Source organism: Nanorana parkeri, unplaced genomic scaffold (genome assembly GCF_000935625.1).
Source record: "Nanorana parkeri isolate BGI_ZX_2015 unplaced genomic scaffold, ASM93562v1 scaffold10, whole genome shotgun sequence".
Taxonomy (NCBI): Eukaryota; Metazoa; Chordata; class Amphibia; order Anura; family Dicroglossidae; genus Nanorana; species Nanorana parkeri.
In genome coordinates this window covers 5,395,453-5,408,069 of record NW_017306278.1, presented here as the reverse complement: position 1 = coordinate 5,408,069, position 12,617 = coordinate 5,395,453, and the positions used below count along the sequence as shown (strand labels likewise).

At 45.7% G+C, this 12,617-nt stretch overlaps 1 protein-coding gene across 1 annotated transcript in view; it reads right to left on the bottom strand.

Moving 5' to 3' along the window:
* Positions 1–3,179: 3,179 nt before the first annotated feature.
* EXT2 (exostosin glycosyltransferase 2) overlaps positions 3,180–12,617 on the bottom strand; it is a 53,130-nt gene continuing 43,692 nt past the window's right edge. Inside the window, exons 11-14 of the mRNA XM_018555400.1 lie at positions 11,430–11,573; positions 8,602–8,730; positions 6,155–6,237; positions 3,180–3,707 (exon numbers count right to left, since the gene is read on the bottom strand). Of these exons, the coding sequence (XP_018410902.1) occupies positions 3,569–3,707; positions 6,155–6,237; positions 8,602–8,730; positions 11,430–11,573 (495 nt within the window). The 3' untranslated portion in view covers positions 3,180–3,568. The remainder of the gene's footprint in view (positions 3,708–6,154; positions 6,238–8,601; positions 8,731–11,429; positions 11,574–12,617) is intronic.

Here is a 12,617-nt window from a genome sequence, read left to right as displayed (position 1 = left end):
GGGCATTTTTTTTTGGGGGGGGGGGGGGGGGGGGGGGAATATGACAAAGCTCTATTGCTTAACTGCAATAAACGTCAGGTCACTGAGCTGCTTGTGCTATCTGGTATAGGCATGTGAATCTCAGAACAGCTGGGCAGAATTACAAATCTTTTGGCAAGCAAAACAGCTCTTTAACTGTGTATTTATTTACATAGTTACATAGTATTTGAGGTTGAGTAAAGACACAGGTCCATCAAGTTCAACCTTTGTGTGTCTGTGTGTGATTCTGCATGTGTATGCGTGTGTTATGAGTCCATGTGTGATTTATTTTTTATGGGCACCTGTACCCCTGTATCTTACGGTCTCTGAGGAAATTGTCCAAATGCTTTTTGAATGATTCCACACTCTCGGCTGATACCACTGCTTGTGGCAGAGAGTTCCAGACCCTAACCGCTCCAAGAAGAATCCCCTACGCACGTTGTGCTTAAATCTTTTCTCCACCAATTTTAGGTGGTGGCCTCTAATGGTTTGCCTGGAATTTATCTTTCCGGAAGAAAACTTATTTTCTTCCGGAAAGATGAAAGTGATAACTACCAGCGGATATTTTGATAGATACAGTGGATCCAAAGCTAGCATGGTGATCGGTGCGTCATCCCTCCCAACACTGCTGTCTGACCACGCTGCTCCTAGGAGATGAATAGTTAATAAGGTGTGATTGACAGCACTGGTCTCCGGCAGCAGGTGGGCACCCCATAACAGCACTGTCAATACTCATGCAATGAGAGTCAGGGGGAAGGGGGGCATGGTAGCTAGTAACATCACAGCATCAAACAAATGCAATGATCCTGATCCAGATGGCCAAGCAGCAATTACTGCGGGTGTTCTGCCACCCAGAATCTGCCTCCCCATAAAACATGTGAAAGCTTTGGCTACACACCACTGTTTCTTTCTTTCTGTCGTCAATGTAAACCAGGGGTAGCCAAACTCCGGCCCTCCAGCTGTGGTGGAACTACAAATCCCATGAGGCATTGCAAGTTTCTCACAGCCACATACATGACTCCCGGAGAGAGATGCATCATGGGATTTGTAGTTTCTCCACAGCTGGAGGGCCGGAGTTTGGCTACCCCTGCTGTAAACTCATAGAACTTTCTAACAGGCACACTCACATCAGGAGCTCTGCTTTAGCTTTACAAAGACAATACCCACAAATTGGGCTCCGCGCAGGGGAAGGAGCTGACACACAGCAATAGCAGCTGTGAATTACTGGAGAATCGTTCAGAATTTCTTTTTACAAAGATCAGTATTTAAACATGAATCAATAGACATACAGTTACATTTTTATTGCTGATGAGACTTTGCCTTTAGACACTCTCAATACAGAACAGCATTGCTTGATACACAGCTTCAGTCAAGGATCCATTATCTTCCAGGGCTCATGCACAGGGGCATATCATAAAACACCGATATAATGTATATTATAGATTGTAAGCCCTCAGGTGCAGGGCCCTCCTTACCATCTTGTCTTGAATTGTATTGTGATTGTAATGTCTGCCTGATATTGTAAATCGCTGCGCAAACTTGGTGCTATATAAATCCTGTATAATAATAATAATAATATATATGCAGGATCTTGCTGGCAGAAAGAAAACACATATAAATGGTCCGTAAAGCACTTCTTGTAAAAGTCTGTAAAAAAAAAAATCACATCTGTAAAATTCTTCTTCCATGCCTTTAGCTCAGTTTTGAATCCCAGCATGTACATGCACTTACCTGTGTCCAGGCGTAATGTGTGCAAAAACACGGACTGCAGAATTTTCTACTTTGATTTTACACAGTACAAGGTTACTGAGCACGACACAATATACAATGCAACTGCGTCCAGATCCGTAAAAAAACAACAACTGCACGCTGTATGAATCTGAACGCAGCATTGCTTTTTTTTTTAACACCCATATGCATGAGCCCTTAAAGTAATATTACATTACACAGAAAGAATGAGGTGGTGTTCTCAGTCACTTCTTCAGAAGAAAAATAATTCTTATAAAGAATTTAGAAACTTGTATGTATTAGGCGTGTTATTTGTAACATTTAACAGATCAAATAGAGATTAGCCTATCGCTCCGTATGCTGGCCATGGCGTGGACTTCAAATAAAACATTTATAATGATAAAAACAGGTATTTAATAGGGATGCATTGATACCAGTAATCGGTACCGATGCAGAGTATTTGGGCGAGTACTCGCCCCCTGGCTTTCTGATTGGCCAGAAAGCCGGCTCTATGCTTCCTTGTCACTTGGTGACAAGGGAGCATGGAGACGGCTTCCCTGCGAATCCGGAATCCAGGTGGCGAATCATTATACGCCACCCGGCTTCCTTAATGGGACTTCCGGTATTGATATTTGGTATCGGCGAGTACCGAAAAAAAATATCGGTACTCATGTTAGATAGCAAAATACCGTACGGTATGCTTTATTACATATCACAAGGACTTCAATCGGGAGATGTTACCATAAGCAATTCGCAGGCCTTGCAAACCCAGATGACATGGTCACGGACTCCGTTGATGCCTTACTGCCGGCTGTATGCATATGCATGGCAACACAGAGGTAGGCTTTATGCCAGGTCATGTTCCGACATACATGCTTATGGCCAGCATATGTCTTGTGCTGGGAGTGCGTTCAATCATGCGCTCCCAACACCGAGAACGTGCAGTCACCAACAAATCCTGGTCAAGTTCTAAAAACAAACTCGATTTTCCACTTGAGATCAGCAACACTGAGATGCAAAAAAAAAAGATGAAAGAAACTGAGAAAAACAAAATGTATGTTAATTAAAAAAAAAAACAACCAAATATGACAATTATTCATAAACATGATTTTAGAAAACAATGTCCAGTAAGGGGTTACATCTACTTCAACAGTAATAGCCAATGGTGCCGTGCGGGACGTGCCGGTTACGCACCAACTCCAGCAAGGGTTACGACCAGCAAGGTCCCAGGCTCCTATTGCACACACATCTTTCTGGACAGTTCCACAGGGTTAAGATAAAATCAAAACATAATAAACATAACCAAATAATACACAGTAATATGCAAAAAAAAACAAACAACAAAAAAAAAACACAAAACATGAAAATTGAAATTGGAGCAAAAAGGCGACAACTGAAATGAATCCCGCATGAACGGCACGGTTTTATGTAGAGTAGAAATAATTATGCAAAGGCTTTCTTTTTATTTCCCCGGAATCTTCCACCCGATTCATTAAAGCAAAATGGGGAACACTGGCACTTCCAAAAGGCAAGTAGCTGCATTACGTAGACGCTCCTCCTTGACATGCGATCACAAAGGTAAAACCGTTACAGAGAGTTCTTCGGATTTGAAGAAGCCAACAGATGTGCTGCAGATACTGTAAAGATTGTTGACGTAACCGTGTACATAAATAACATCCTAAAACGTTTCTTAAGGAAGTCATCGAGATGCAATGAAAGGGAAATGAACCGTAGAGGCCGCTACCCGTGTGGAAGGGCCGAGCTTGTCTGTAGGGGGCGCTGTGATGATGTCATCGGAATGGGGGGCATGCAGCTCTACCCGTCACAAGCTGCCGATGTTGGGGAAACTCTTCAACTTCTCCGGAAAGTCGTCTTTGTACAGGACGGGGTCCGCCCGGTGCTCCACCACCTTCAGGGGCATGGTGCCAAAGACGCTGGCGAATTTATTAATGCATTCTGACCTAGGGGAAGGAATAAGGCGGCGAAGACAACGTGATTTACGAGGCTGGAGGCAGCAACTGCTAATAAACATTTATGGATATTTCAGCAATCTACTGAACTGCAGACTTTTAATTTTCGCTGCTTTGATATCTACAGCTATGATTTTTTTTTTCTTTTATAGATAACTTTATTGTTGCTCATCAAAATGTGTGTAACCTTTATTGTGAAACAAGAACATGCCATAAAAGAAAAGAGGCCCGGGATGTAAAAGTAGAATGAAATGAAGGGCTCATTGGTGCAGGTTCAGGGCCAGGATGACAAGACTCTTCCCAAAACTGATTCTTTAGGGGTTTTTGTTTATGGCCGCAGGCAATTCCAAATGAACCTTGACTTCCTATATCACTCCGGTGGTGAGATAGCTATAAGAATTCCCAGATCTGCCCCGATACAGTAACTATTATGGTGGGGTCACCTTCTATAAATGGATTACTGGATATAGGATATGTTTGGGTGGTGGTCCTGTAGAAGTCTATGGGGATTGACTGCACAGGCAAGATTTTGAAGGATCTAAAGATATAAGTATATATGTGGGAGGGTAGTAATGACTCACCCCCATGACTTCCTGATTGGTCAGGAAGCCTGCACCATGCTCCATCGTCACTTGGTAACGAGGGAGCATGGAGCCGGCGAATCAGTAAGCCGGAAGGCGTGAAATGACTCACCACCCAGCTTCCTGATTGGCCGGGAAGCTGGCCAATCAAGAAGCCGGCTCCATGCTTCATTTTCACCTGGTGATGAGGGAGAACGGAGACGGCTTCCCGGATTAATCTGGAAGCCGGGTGGCGAGTCATTATGGCTTCCCTAATGGGACTTCCGGTATCGGCGAGCACCGGAAAAAAAATATCGGTACTCAATACCGAAAAAAACGGTATCGGTGCATCCCTAGGTTGCAACACACAAATAATCAACAGCGCAAGCAAAACAGTATTAGGTGCAACAAGCAATAATCCACAGCAACCAATCAGAATTCACTTTTCAGAAGTCAGACAAGTACAAGATGGGTGCGGTCTGTTTTCCCATTGAGACCAGATTCTCCCCACCAAGTGGCCTAAGCTGGGTATACACGGTCATATTATGACAGATTCCTCAATCCACACTAACAACGTGGATAAAAAAAATCTCCTGCTTTGTTCTTTATATTCTGACAGCAGCGCTGGCCACCGTCAGAAACTGTGCTAATAGCCGATTGGCTGTGAGCACTGTTCGGCCAATGATTTTCCAGCATGTCCCTTCGGCAAAAGTCGAACTAAAGATTGACTTCTGTCGAGGTGATAGGGTCACCAACGGATCAAATTTTCAGCAGGAATCAGCTGATATTCACTCGATATGCACCCAGCTTTAGTGTTAGCACGTATACCTTGCAGCACTGGGGTCCTTGGTTCGACTCCCAGCCAGGACACTCTCTGCATTGAGAATGCACTATTTTCTCCCAGTGCTTGCATGGGTTTCCTCCCACACCAAGGACATGCTGGAAGGTTAACTGTCTCCTTTCTAAATTGGCCCCAGTATGCGTGTGTGCCCATGTGAGATGGGGACCTTAGAGTGTAAGCTCTTTGAAAGCAGGGACCGATTTGAATGTACACTATGAGAAGTGCTGCATAAATTGTCAATGTTAAATAAATGCCTGTAAGAAATAAATATCCTCACAGTGCAGTATGGGAAAATCTGCCAGTAGGCACTTCTATAGAGGAGATCTAGGGAAGCATGAGAGGCATCAGATGGATAGGTGGAGAAGGGGTTAATTTATCAGGCCAGGCAGATAGCAAGAGACCTGCACATGGGATAGAGTACAACCCCATTCCCTCCTGTGGGTCTTCCAATCCCCCCCTCACATTCCTGCCATTCCTGCAGCCGATTGCCTGACAGGAGAGCAATCAGCCCTCGGCCCCAGCTACAGATAAGGCCTGGATGGTGGAAGCCCCACATATGGACAGAGATGATGGCTTACATAACTCAGAGAGCCTGTTAACCCCCTCACAGCTGGACCGCTCTATAGCCTCAGCAGGAGGATTCATTTCTCTGGAACTTTCGCCCCCCAAAGACCACTGAGAACAGTAGGTCTCTGGTAATGGTATGGGCTATGTGGCTCCCAAGCCCTAAATCGGGTCACTTTAATGGAAGATCATTTGATCCTATGCTCCATGGACTACACAAAAGAAAAAAGGATCAGGACTCATGTGAATGTACTCTATGTACAGTGCTGTGTAAATTGTCTAAGCTATATAAATGCCTATAATAAATAAGGGAAAGATGGTTTCCGATTGCTTGCTATAAATGCAGAGAAGTGAAAAATGGTTTCTGATTGGTTGCTGTTTCTGCACCCTTTGGCATCATCACTATGCCCTATGTAAACTCCATATATTGTAATCAAAGCTACAAGAGTTAAATGACTCCAAGGGCGGCTTACCTTTCCACCATGTGTGTCTGATCCAAGGAAAGGCCATCGATCGCGGTGCATTCTGGACATTTAAACTTCTTTCTTGGCGTGACCTGTGGGAATGGAGAAGAAAAAAAAATATTGGGGGGGAGAGGTGACAGCCGACAGATGAAACATTGTTTACCCAGCACAGGACATTTCTCTGTCATGATATGCAGCTTGTCATCCTCTGGCTAGAGGCTCCATGGCTTGGGTAGCTCAGGGCTAAGCCTGAAATCCAATGAAAACAGATTGCAGGATTTGCATGCTCTCCTCCTTTCCCATTTCTATGTCAGGAGAAAAAAAAACAAAAAACTGGCGATGACAAGCCCTTTAATTCCCTTTTAATGACTTCTCACACCGCTAAGGTCCCTGTGTAAACATCATATGGTGTGGTGGAGTTTTCGAGCTGCTCGCGGCTCCTCTGTACCCTTTAACCCACCACGGCAGACGAGCCGTGTGGTGCCTCAGCGCGGGGTAATCCCTGCCAGAAAGAGAAAAGGGCCAACGCTTTGGTCCTTAAACCGTCCGCTGAGATGGCAGGGGGCCCAGAGCCACCAACCTACAGCGGCGATCACAGGCGCAGAGGTGTCACCGCGCCATCTGATAGGGGGGGCTGGCGGTGACAGTACAGGAAATGAATGCGCGAAGGGCCAGCGATCAAAGCAAGGCCGCTACGGCCAAGATACCCCGGTAATGCGGGGGATTGGGGAAGTTGATTGCGAGATCACTTTCAAATTAACATTCGCAAGGAGTGAAATTTGTAATTAACATTCCTCCAGTCAGCTGTCTCGGGGCGGACAGATGGTCATCTATATAGGGCTTCTAGTGATTCCACTCCCAAAATCCGACAACGGTTGGACTTGGCGACTGCACAAACACGACGCTTTGATACACCGTACCCACATGGAGAAGTGTCAACAATGATCAGAGGTCAGACCCCAAAGGTTAATCCAACTCCAGGATGGGAGGACACTTCCCTTCTCCTTGGAGCATACATTACTTTTTTGGTATATGTACCTTTTTCAGAGCTAAATCGCTTCATTGACACATCCTTGCCTCATGTGTGAATGGAGATCGCTTTATTACCCCCGAGTCCAGCTTATACCATATGGAATTTGTCTCTGAACATAACTAAAGCCCAGATGAAAGGGAATGGTGTGAACCCCCAAAATGTGTTGGCTTTTCTATGCTGTTTTATTTCTACCAATGAAAACACTTTGGACTCCTCCACATCTGATGGCGCCTCTGTTCTTCACTCCAATAGACTTCTCCAAGACTCCTCCTTTGGGGTTCCTTTTGGTGAGAGTGCAGCCACAATGAAGCAATCAAGCTCCATGAAATAAACCCTTAGTAAAACGATTGCACACTCATGGTAAAAGATCTTAGCGCCCCTCATTCTTTAATGCTTCCAGTCCGGGGGTGACATCCTTGGGCCCTCGTCTTCCTTTAGAGCAGTGGTTCTAAACCTGTGTAACCTCAGGACCCCCATTTGTCCTTGGACATTAAGTGGCGACCCAAGTCGCACTGCAATGGAACGCACGGCATTGTGGTACCGTGCGGGCGATCTGTGAGATCCTTAGCTTGGGGTCCAGTGCTGGGCTACTGTGCTGTGACAGAGCTCCATTTATACATACATTGCTTGTACAACTCCCTTCTGCACCCTATAGTGGTGCTAGGAGCCAGAATGTGACGTCACTCCGATCCAGGCACCTCTACAGGTCACGTGAGGGAGCTGTAAGCAATGCATGTATGGATGAAGCCCCCTCATGGCCATAGATCCAGCCCACCCCACCTCAAGCTGACACTTGGCGCCAGCAGCATATTCTGAATGGTTGCTCAGTGCAAGAACTGATATTGCTGCGCTAGGGGGAGGCTGAGGAGCCACTCGCATAGAGAAGTGGAAGGCACGTGGTGACCCACTGCAAATGGGGTCGCAACCCACTTTTGGGTCACGACCCACCAGTTGAGAACCAAGGCTTTAGAGGCAGTGGCCTGTGATGAATGATGCAGAGAATGGCGCCACATAATGACACATGTGTTGCTCTCTGTCATGCTCCTGTGAGCCCAGGGTGGCTTTATGAGGTGCCTCCAGAGGGTGAGTCCTTGACACTCTGGGCACAAAGGAAGTGAGCTGAATGACACCAGAAGAGGACAAGGAGTGCAGCCCTCGCAGTGTTTAAAAAGAACTCCGGGCATATGAAATCTAAAACCTTGCAGAGGGGCTACCCGCTGCAAGGGTTAGGTGCTCATTTTGTCTAGGGAGCTAAAATAACAAAAAGATATACTCACCTGAACATCCGACCCAGCTGGCTGCCAGATCAGTCCCTGCAGTCTCATTCCCTCTCTACTCTCCCGGGAAGGTATTGTTCTTCTTTCTACATGGTTTCTTTACTACAACACCACTCATTATAAAAGAACAGTAATTATAGACTTACCTTAATAGGAGCTTTCCCTGTTACATTGGCAACCAGGAAGTTCATAGCGATGTCTTCGCAGTTCATGTGCGCGTCCACCCAGCTCTTGATGTCTCCCGGCATTTTGTAGGTGTACAGGTAGTTGAAATACTTCCAAGCGGGACATGGAAGAGACAGAAGATAAAACCTGTGTTAGTCTGGCAATATAATAGCAGCTTCGAGATTTGAGCTCTGTGGGATCTGATTGGGGATAACCCTGCCATGTTGGGGAATTTATCATGGGTGGGTTGGCAGTGGGGCAGGTTCACAGTCACGTTCATATTGAAGAACAGCGGCGTTTCTTTAAAGCGGAACCCCAGGCAAAAAAATGTCTTAACCCTTGCGTCGGGGCTACCCAAGGGTTAAAGTGACATTAATCCCTCAGATTTTTTAACATAAAACAATACTGTAATGTGCACCTTACTGTAATCCATGGTAGTTTCACTTATCTTTGCTGCTCTTCCTTTTAAATCCTTCTCTCTTCTCATGCTGGGCAGAACTTCTGTTTTGCAGCAGACTGCCTCGTCTCTGAAATGGATACATGGTGTCTGTGTGAAGGTTCACAACCTGAGCCAGCACTACAGGAAGAGGCACTCAGCTGCAAAGTGAAGTTCTCCCCCAGCATGAGAAGAGATACAGATTTAAAAGGAAGAGCAGCAAAGAGAAGGGAAACTACCATGGATTACAGTAAGGCACACATTACAGTATTGGTTTATGTTAAAAAAAATCTGAGGGTTTCACTTTAGTCTAGATCAAACAAAAAAAAGTGATACTCTCCCAAGCCATGTTAAATTCCCCACATGACAGGGAAACGCTTAAAACTAAAAACAATTCTGGATTTATAAATTGTAATATTATGAACAGCAACACGTTAATTTGCGTTTACCAGAATAACAGGAAAACAATCTAGAAAATGTTGCTAGCATGCATTCAATTAAAATTCTTATAAAGGTATCACCAACGTGTTCATTTTCAGCGTAGGAACATCTGAGCGTTTTAAAGGCACTCCTGGGAGCTGCACAGTCAGTGAGGAATGCACTAAAGAGCGTGCTACAGAACGAGCCCTAAAAGCTGCTTTTACTGTAACCCGGGCCAGTGAATCACGAGGCGTTTGACAGATGATCCGCACTAGTTACTAAGGCTGCAATGAAGAGGTACTGCCAGTTTACAAGCAATAAACAAAACAAAAAAAGTTTCCAAGCAGACGTAATGACCATCGGGTTACAGAATCTCATTTTTTCTTCTTCTATAAAGGCCATGCTTTGGTGTTGTTAATCTCCGTCAGGCAATAACTATTTTTTTTTTTAAAGCTAAACACAAGGCAAACAGATGAAATACATATAAGGGAGTGGTTTGTATACCTGTCCATCCAATCCGGAGGTTTACTCACCTCTGCCAGACAGCGCAGCCCTGTCTGGCAGATCAGGAGACCTCATTTTTTTTCTCTGCTGCAGTTTACTAACACTTACAGGTCTTGTTACTCCCCCAGCCTGTGACTGGACACTGAAAGAAGAAGCAGCAGACTGATAAACTCATCTCTTGTTGCTGCTTCTCCCTCACCCAGTCTGAGGCTAGGTTCACCCCTAGGCGATTGAGCTGGTGAGCTTTTTTTGTGCGATTTTGCTATGAAAACCGTGTGGTTGTCGCACAGTTTTCAATGCATAGAGATGTCTATGGGACCCAAACCGTGCAACAAATGCCCGAAAATATCTCCTGCACCTTCTTGCATGGCAGGCGATTTCTACCACGCGACAAATGGCAAAGGTGTGAACAGCTTCCATAGACTTGAATGCAAATGTCTGCATTGTGCGATATCGTGCGGGTAAATCGGCTAGGTTCACACCTAAGCGATTGAGCTGCTGAGCTGTCTTTGCGCACTTTTGGTTTGGAAACCATGCAGTTTTCAATGCATAGAGAAGTCTATGTGACCCAAACCACGCGACAACCGCCTGAAAATAGCCCCTGCACCTGGTTGCGTGATTTCTACTGCACGGCACATCGCAAAGGTGTGAACAGCTTCTGTAGACTTGAATGCAAATCTCTGATTTGTGCGATATCGCGTGAATAAATCACCTAAGTGTGAACGTAGCCCGAGTGCTGATGTACACTGTACTGAAAGAGGCTGATACCAGGTTAAATTGAGGGCCGGTGCACTCCTAGGCGCCTCCTGACCGCACAACACAATATCGCGCGGTTACGGAGTCGCCCAGCACAGATGATCGCGTCGTGCATCTTTTTTCTGCGATTGCCGCGCGGATGTCACCCTATTGAAATCAATGGGGCTGCGCGGCAAATGCTGTCTGCATTTGTGCAGGACTACGCAATCTCGGATCGCTCAGGTCTGCACAGGGCTTCAGGGACTCCCACTGCTTGCATTTACAAAAACATATTAATGAATACAGAGCTGCATTTATAAGCATGTGATATCTGCCTAACATTCATGACTTTGCCCATTCAGGAAAAGTGACAGTGTCTCTGGAAAGGTCACCACCTGACCCTCTTATACACACCTTGACCCTGCTCCATCAGTGCAAGCTCTGAGTTGAATGGTATTGGAGCTTACACAGGGTAACTGAGCCTTCATCCTACTCGCATGACAGTGCTCAAGTCTAGCGATTGGCTGCCGAGACCTGAATGTTGCCTCCTGAAAGGAGCCAACTGTGCAACAGAGCAGGGTTAAGGGTTAATGGGTCAATCCTTGGTGGGCTTTCAAAAGACTGTCCAGGAGAGGCCACAGGAGGATCACTGCACACAATGAAACATCGCAGGGCTGGATTGCACAAAACTTCAATGGAAGGAACTTTACCTACCTTGTGATAAAAAGCGGCCCCAGTTAGCACCATAGACACCTCATTGGTCCACTCCGACTCATATTTCCACTTGTTCATCTCATGGTCCCACAGGTGGAGGCGTCCCGGGTAGCCAACCAGCCGGTCAGGAAATTCCCGCCAGACCTGGCAAGACATGATAAAAAAAGAATGAATTCCAGCAGCAGGACTTAAGTCCTATAGATGGAAAAAGAAGGTCTATGTTTTTAAATTTACAACCTGCACTATAATATGGTCACCTGGAATACGATAGGTTGCTATTAGGAGCCCTCTTCTACTATCAGATTCTGCCTTGTTAGCACATGAGCAATGCAGCACAACTGAGGCTGCTTCACCCTCCCCCTCCATGCATACATACAAGGGCCGATTTAGACAGGAGCCAATTTACCTTCCAGCATGTCTTTGGAGTGCGGGAGGAAACCGGAGTACCCGGAGGAAACCCACGCAAGCACAGGCAGAACATGCAAACTCCTTGCAGATAGCGACCTGTCTATGACCATTCCTCCCCCAGTTTAACTGCTGTGCAATACAGACTGTCACAGAATCCCTCCACTATATTGGCTTATGTGAAACAACATGGGCTGCCTGAAAAAAATCTTCCCCTTACCGGTCTATGTGGTGCAATAGAGACTGTCTTCCTACAAATAGGTCCTGTGGCCCAAAACGGACTGTGAGAGAATTCATTCCCATACTGGTGCATGTGGAACAATAGGGACAGTTTTCCTACAAATAGGTCATGTGGCGCAAATCGGCCTGTCTGAGAAAATGCTTTCCCATACTGGTGCATGTGGATCAGTACTGACTGAGAATTCTTCTCTATACTGATCCATGTGGAGCAATAGAGACCTTCCCACAAATAGGTTCAGTGGTGCAATATGGACTGTCAGAGAGAATTCTTTCCCAATATTGGTTCAGGTGGAACAATACGGATGGTTTTCTTAAAAATAGGTCCCATTGAGCAATATGGACTATCTAGGTAGGAGAACTCTTCCCATATTCTGGTTCATGTGGAGCAATATGGACTGTCTCCCTACAAATAGGGCTTGTGGGGCTATAGAGATTGGATGCTGCGTATAATCACAGACTTTCTGAAATATGTAACTTTTGCAAGCGAGGACCTGTTACTGAAAAAGAGAGGGGGGGGGGGGGGGTGGGGGTGGCAGGTGTTTT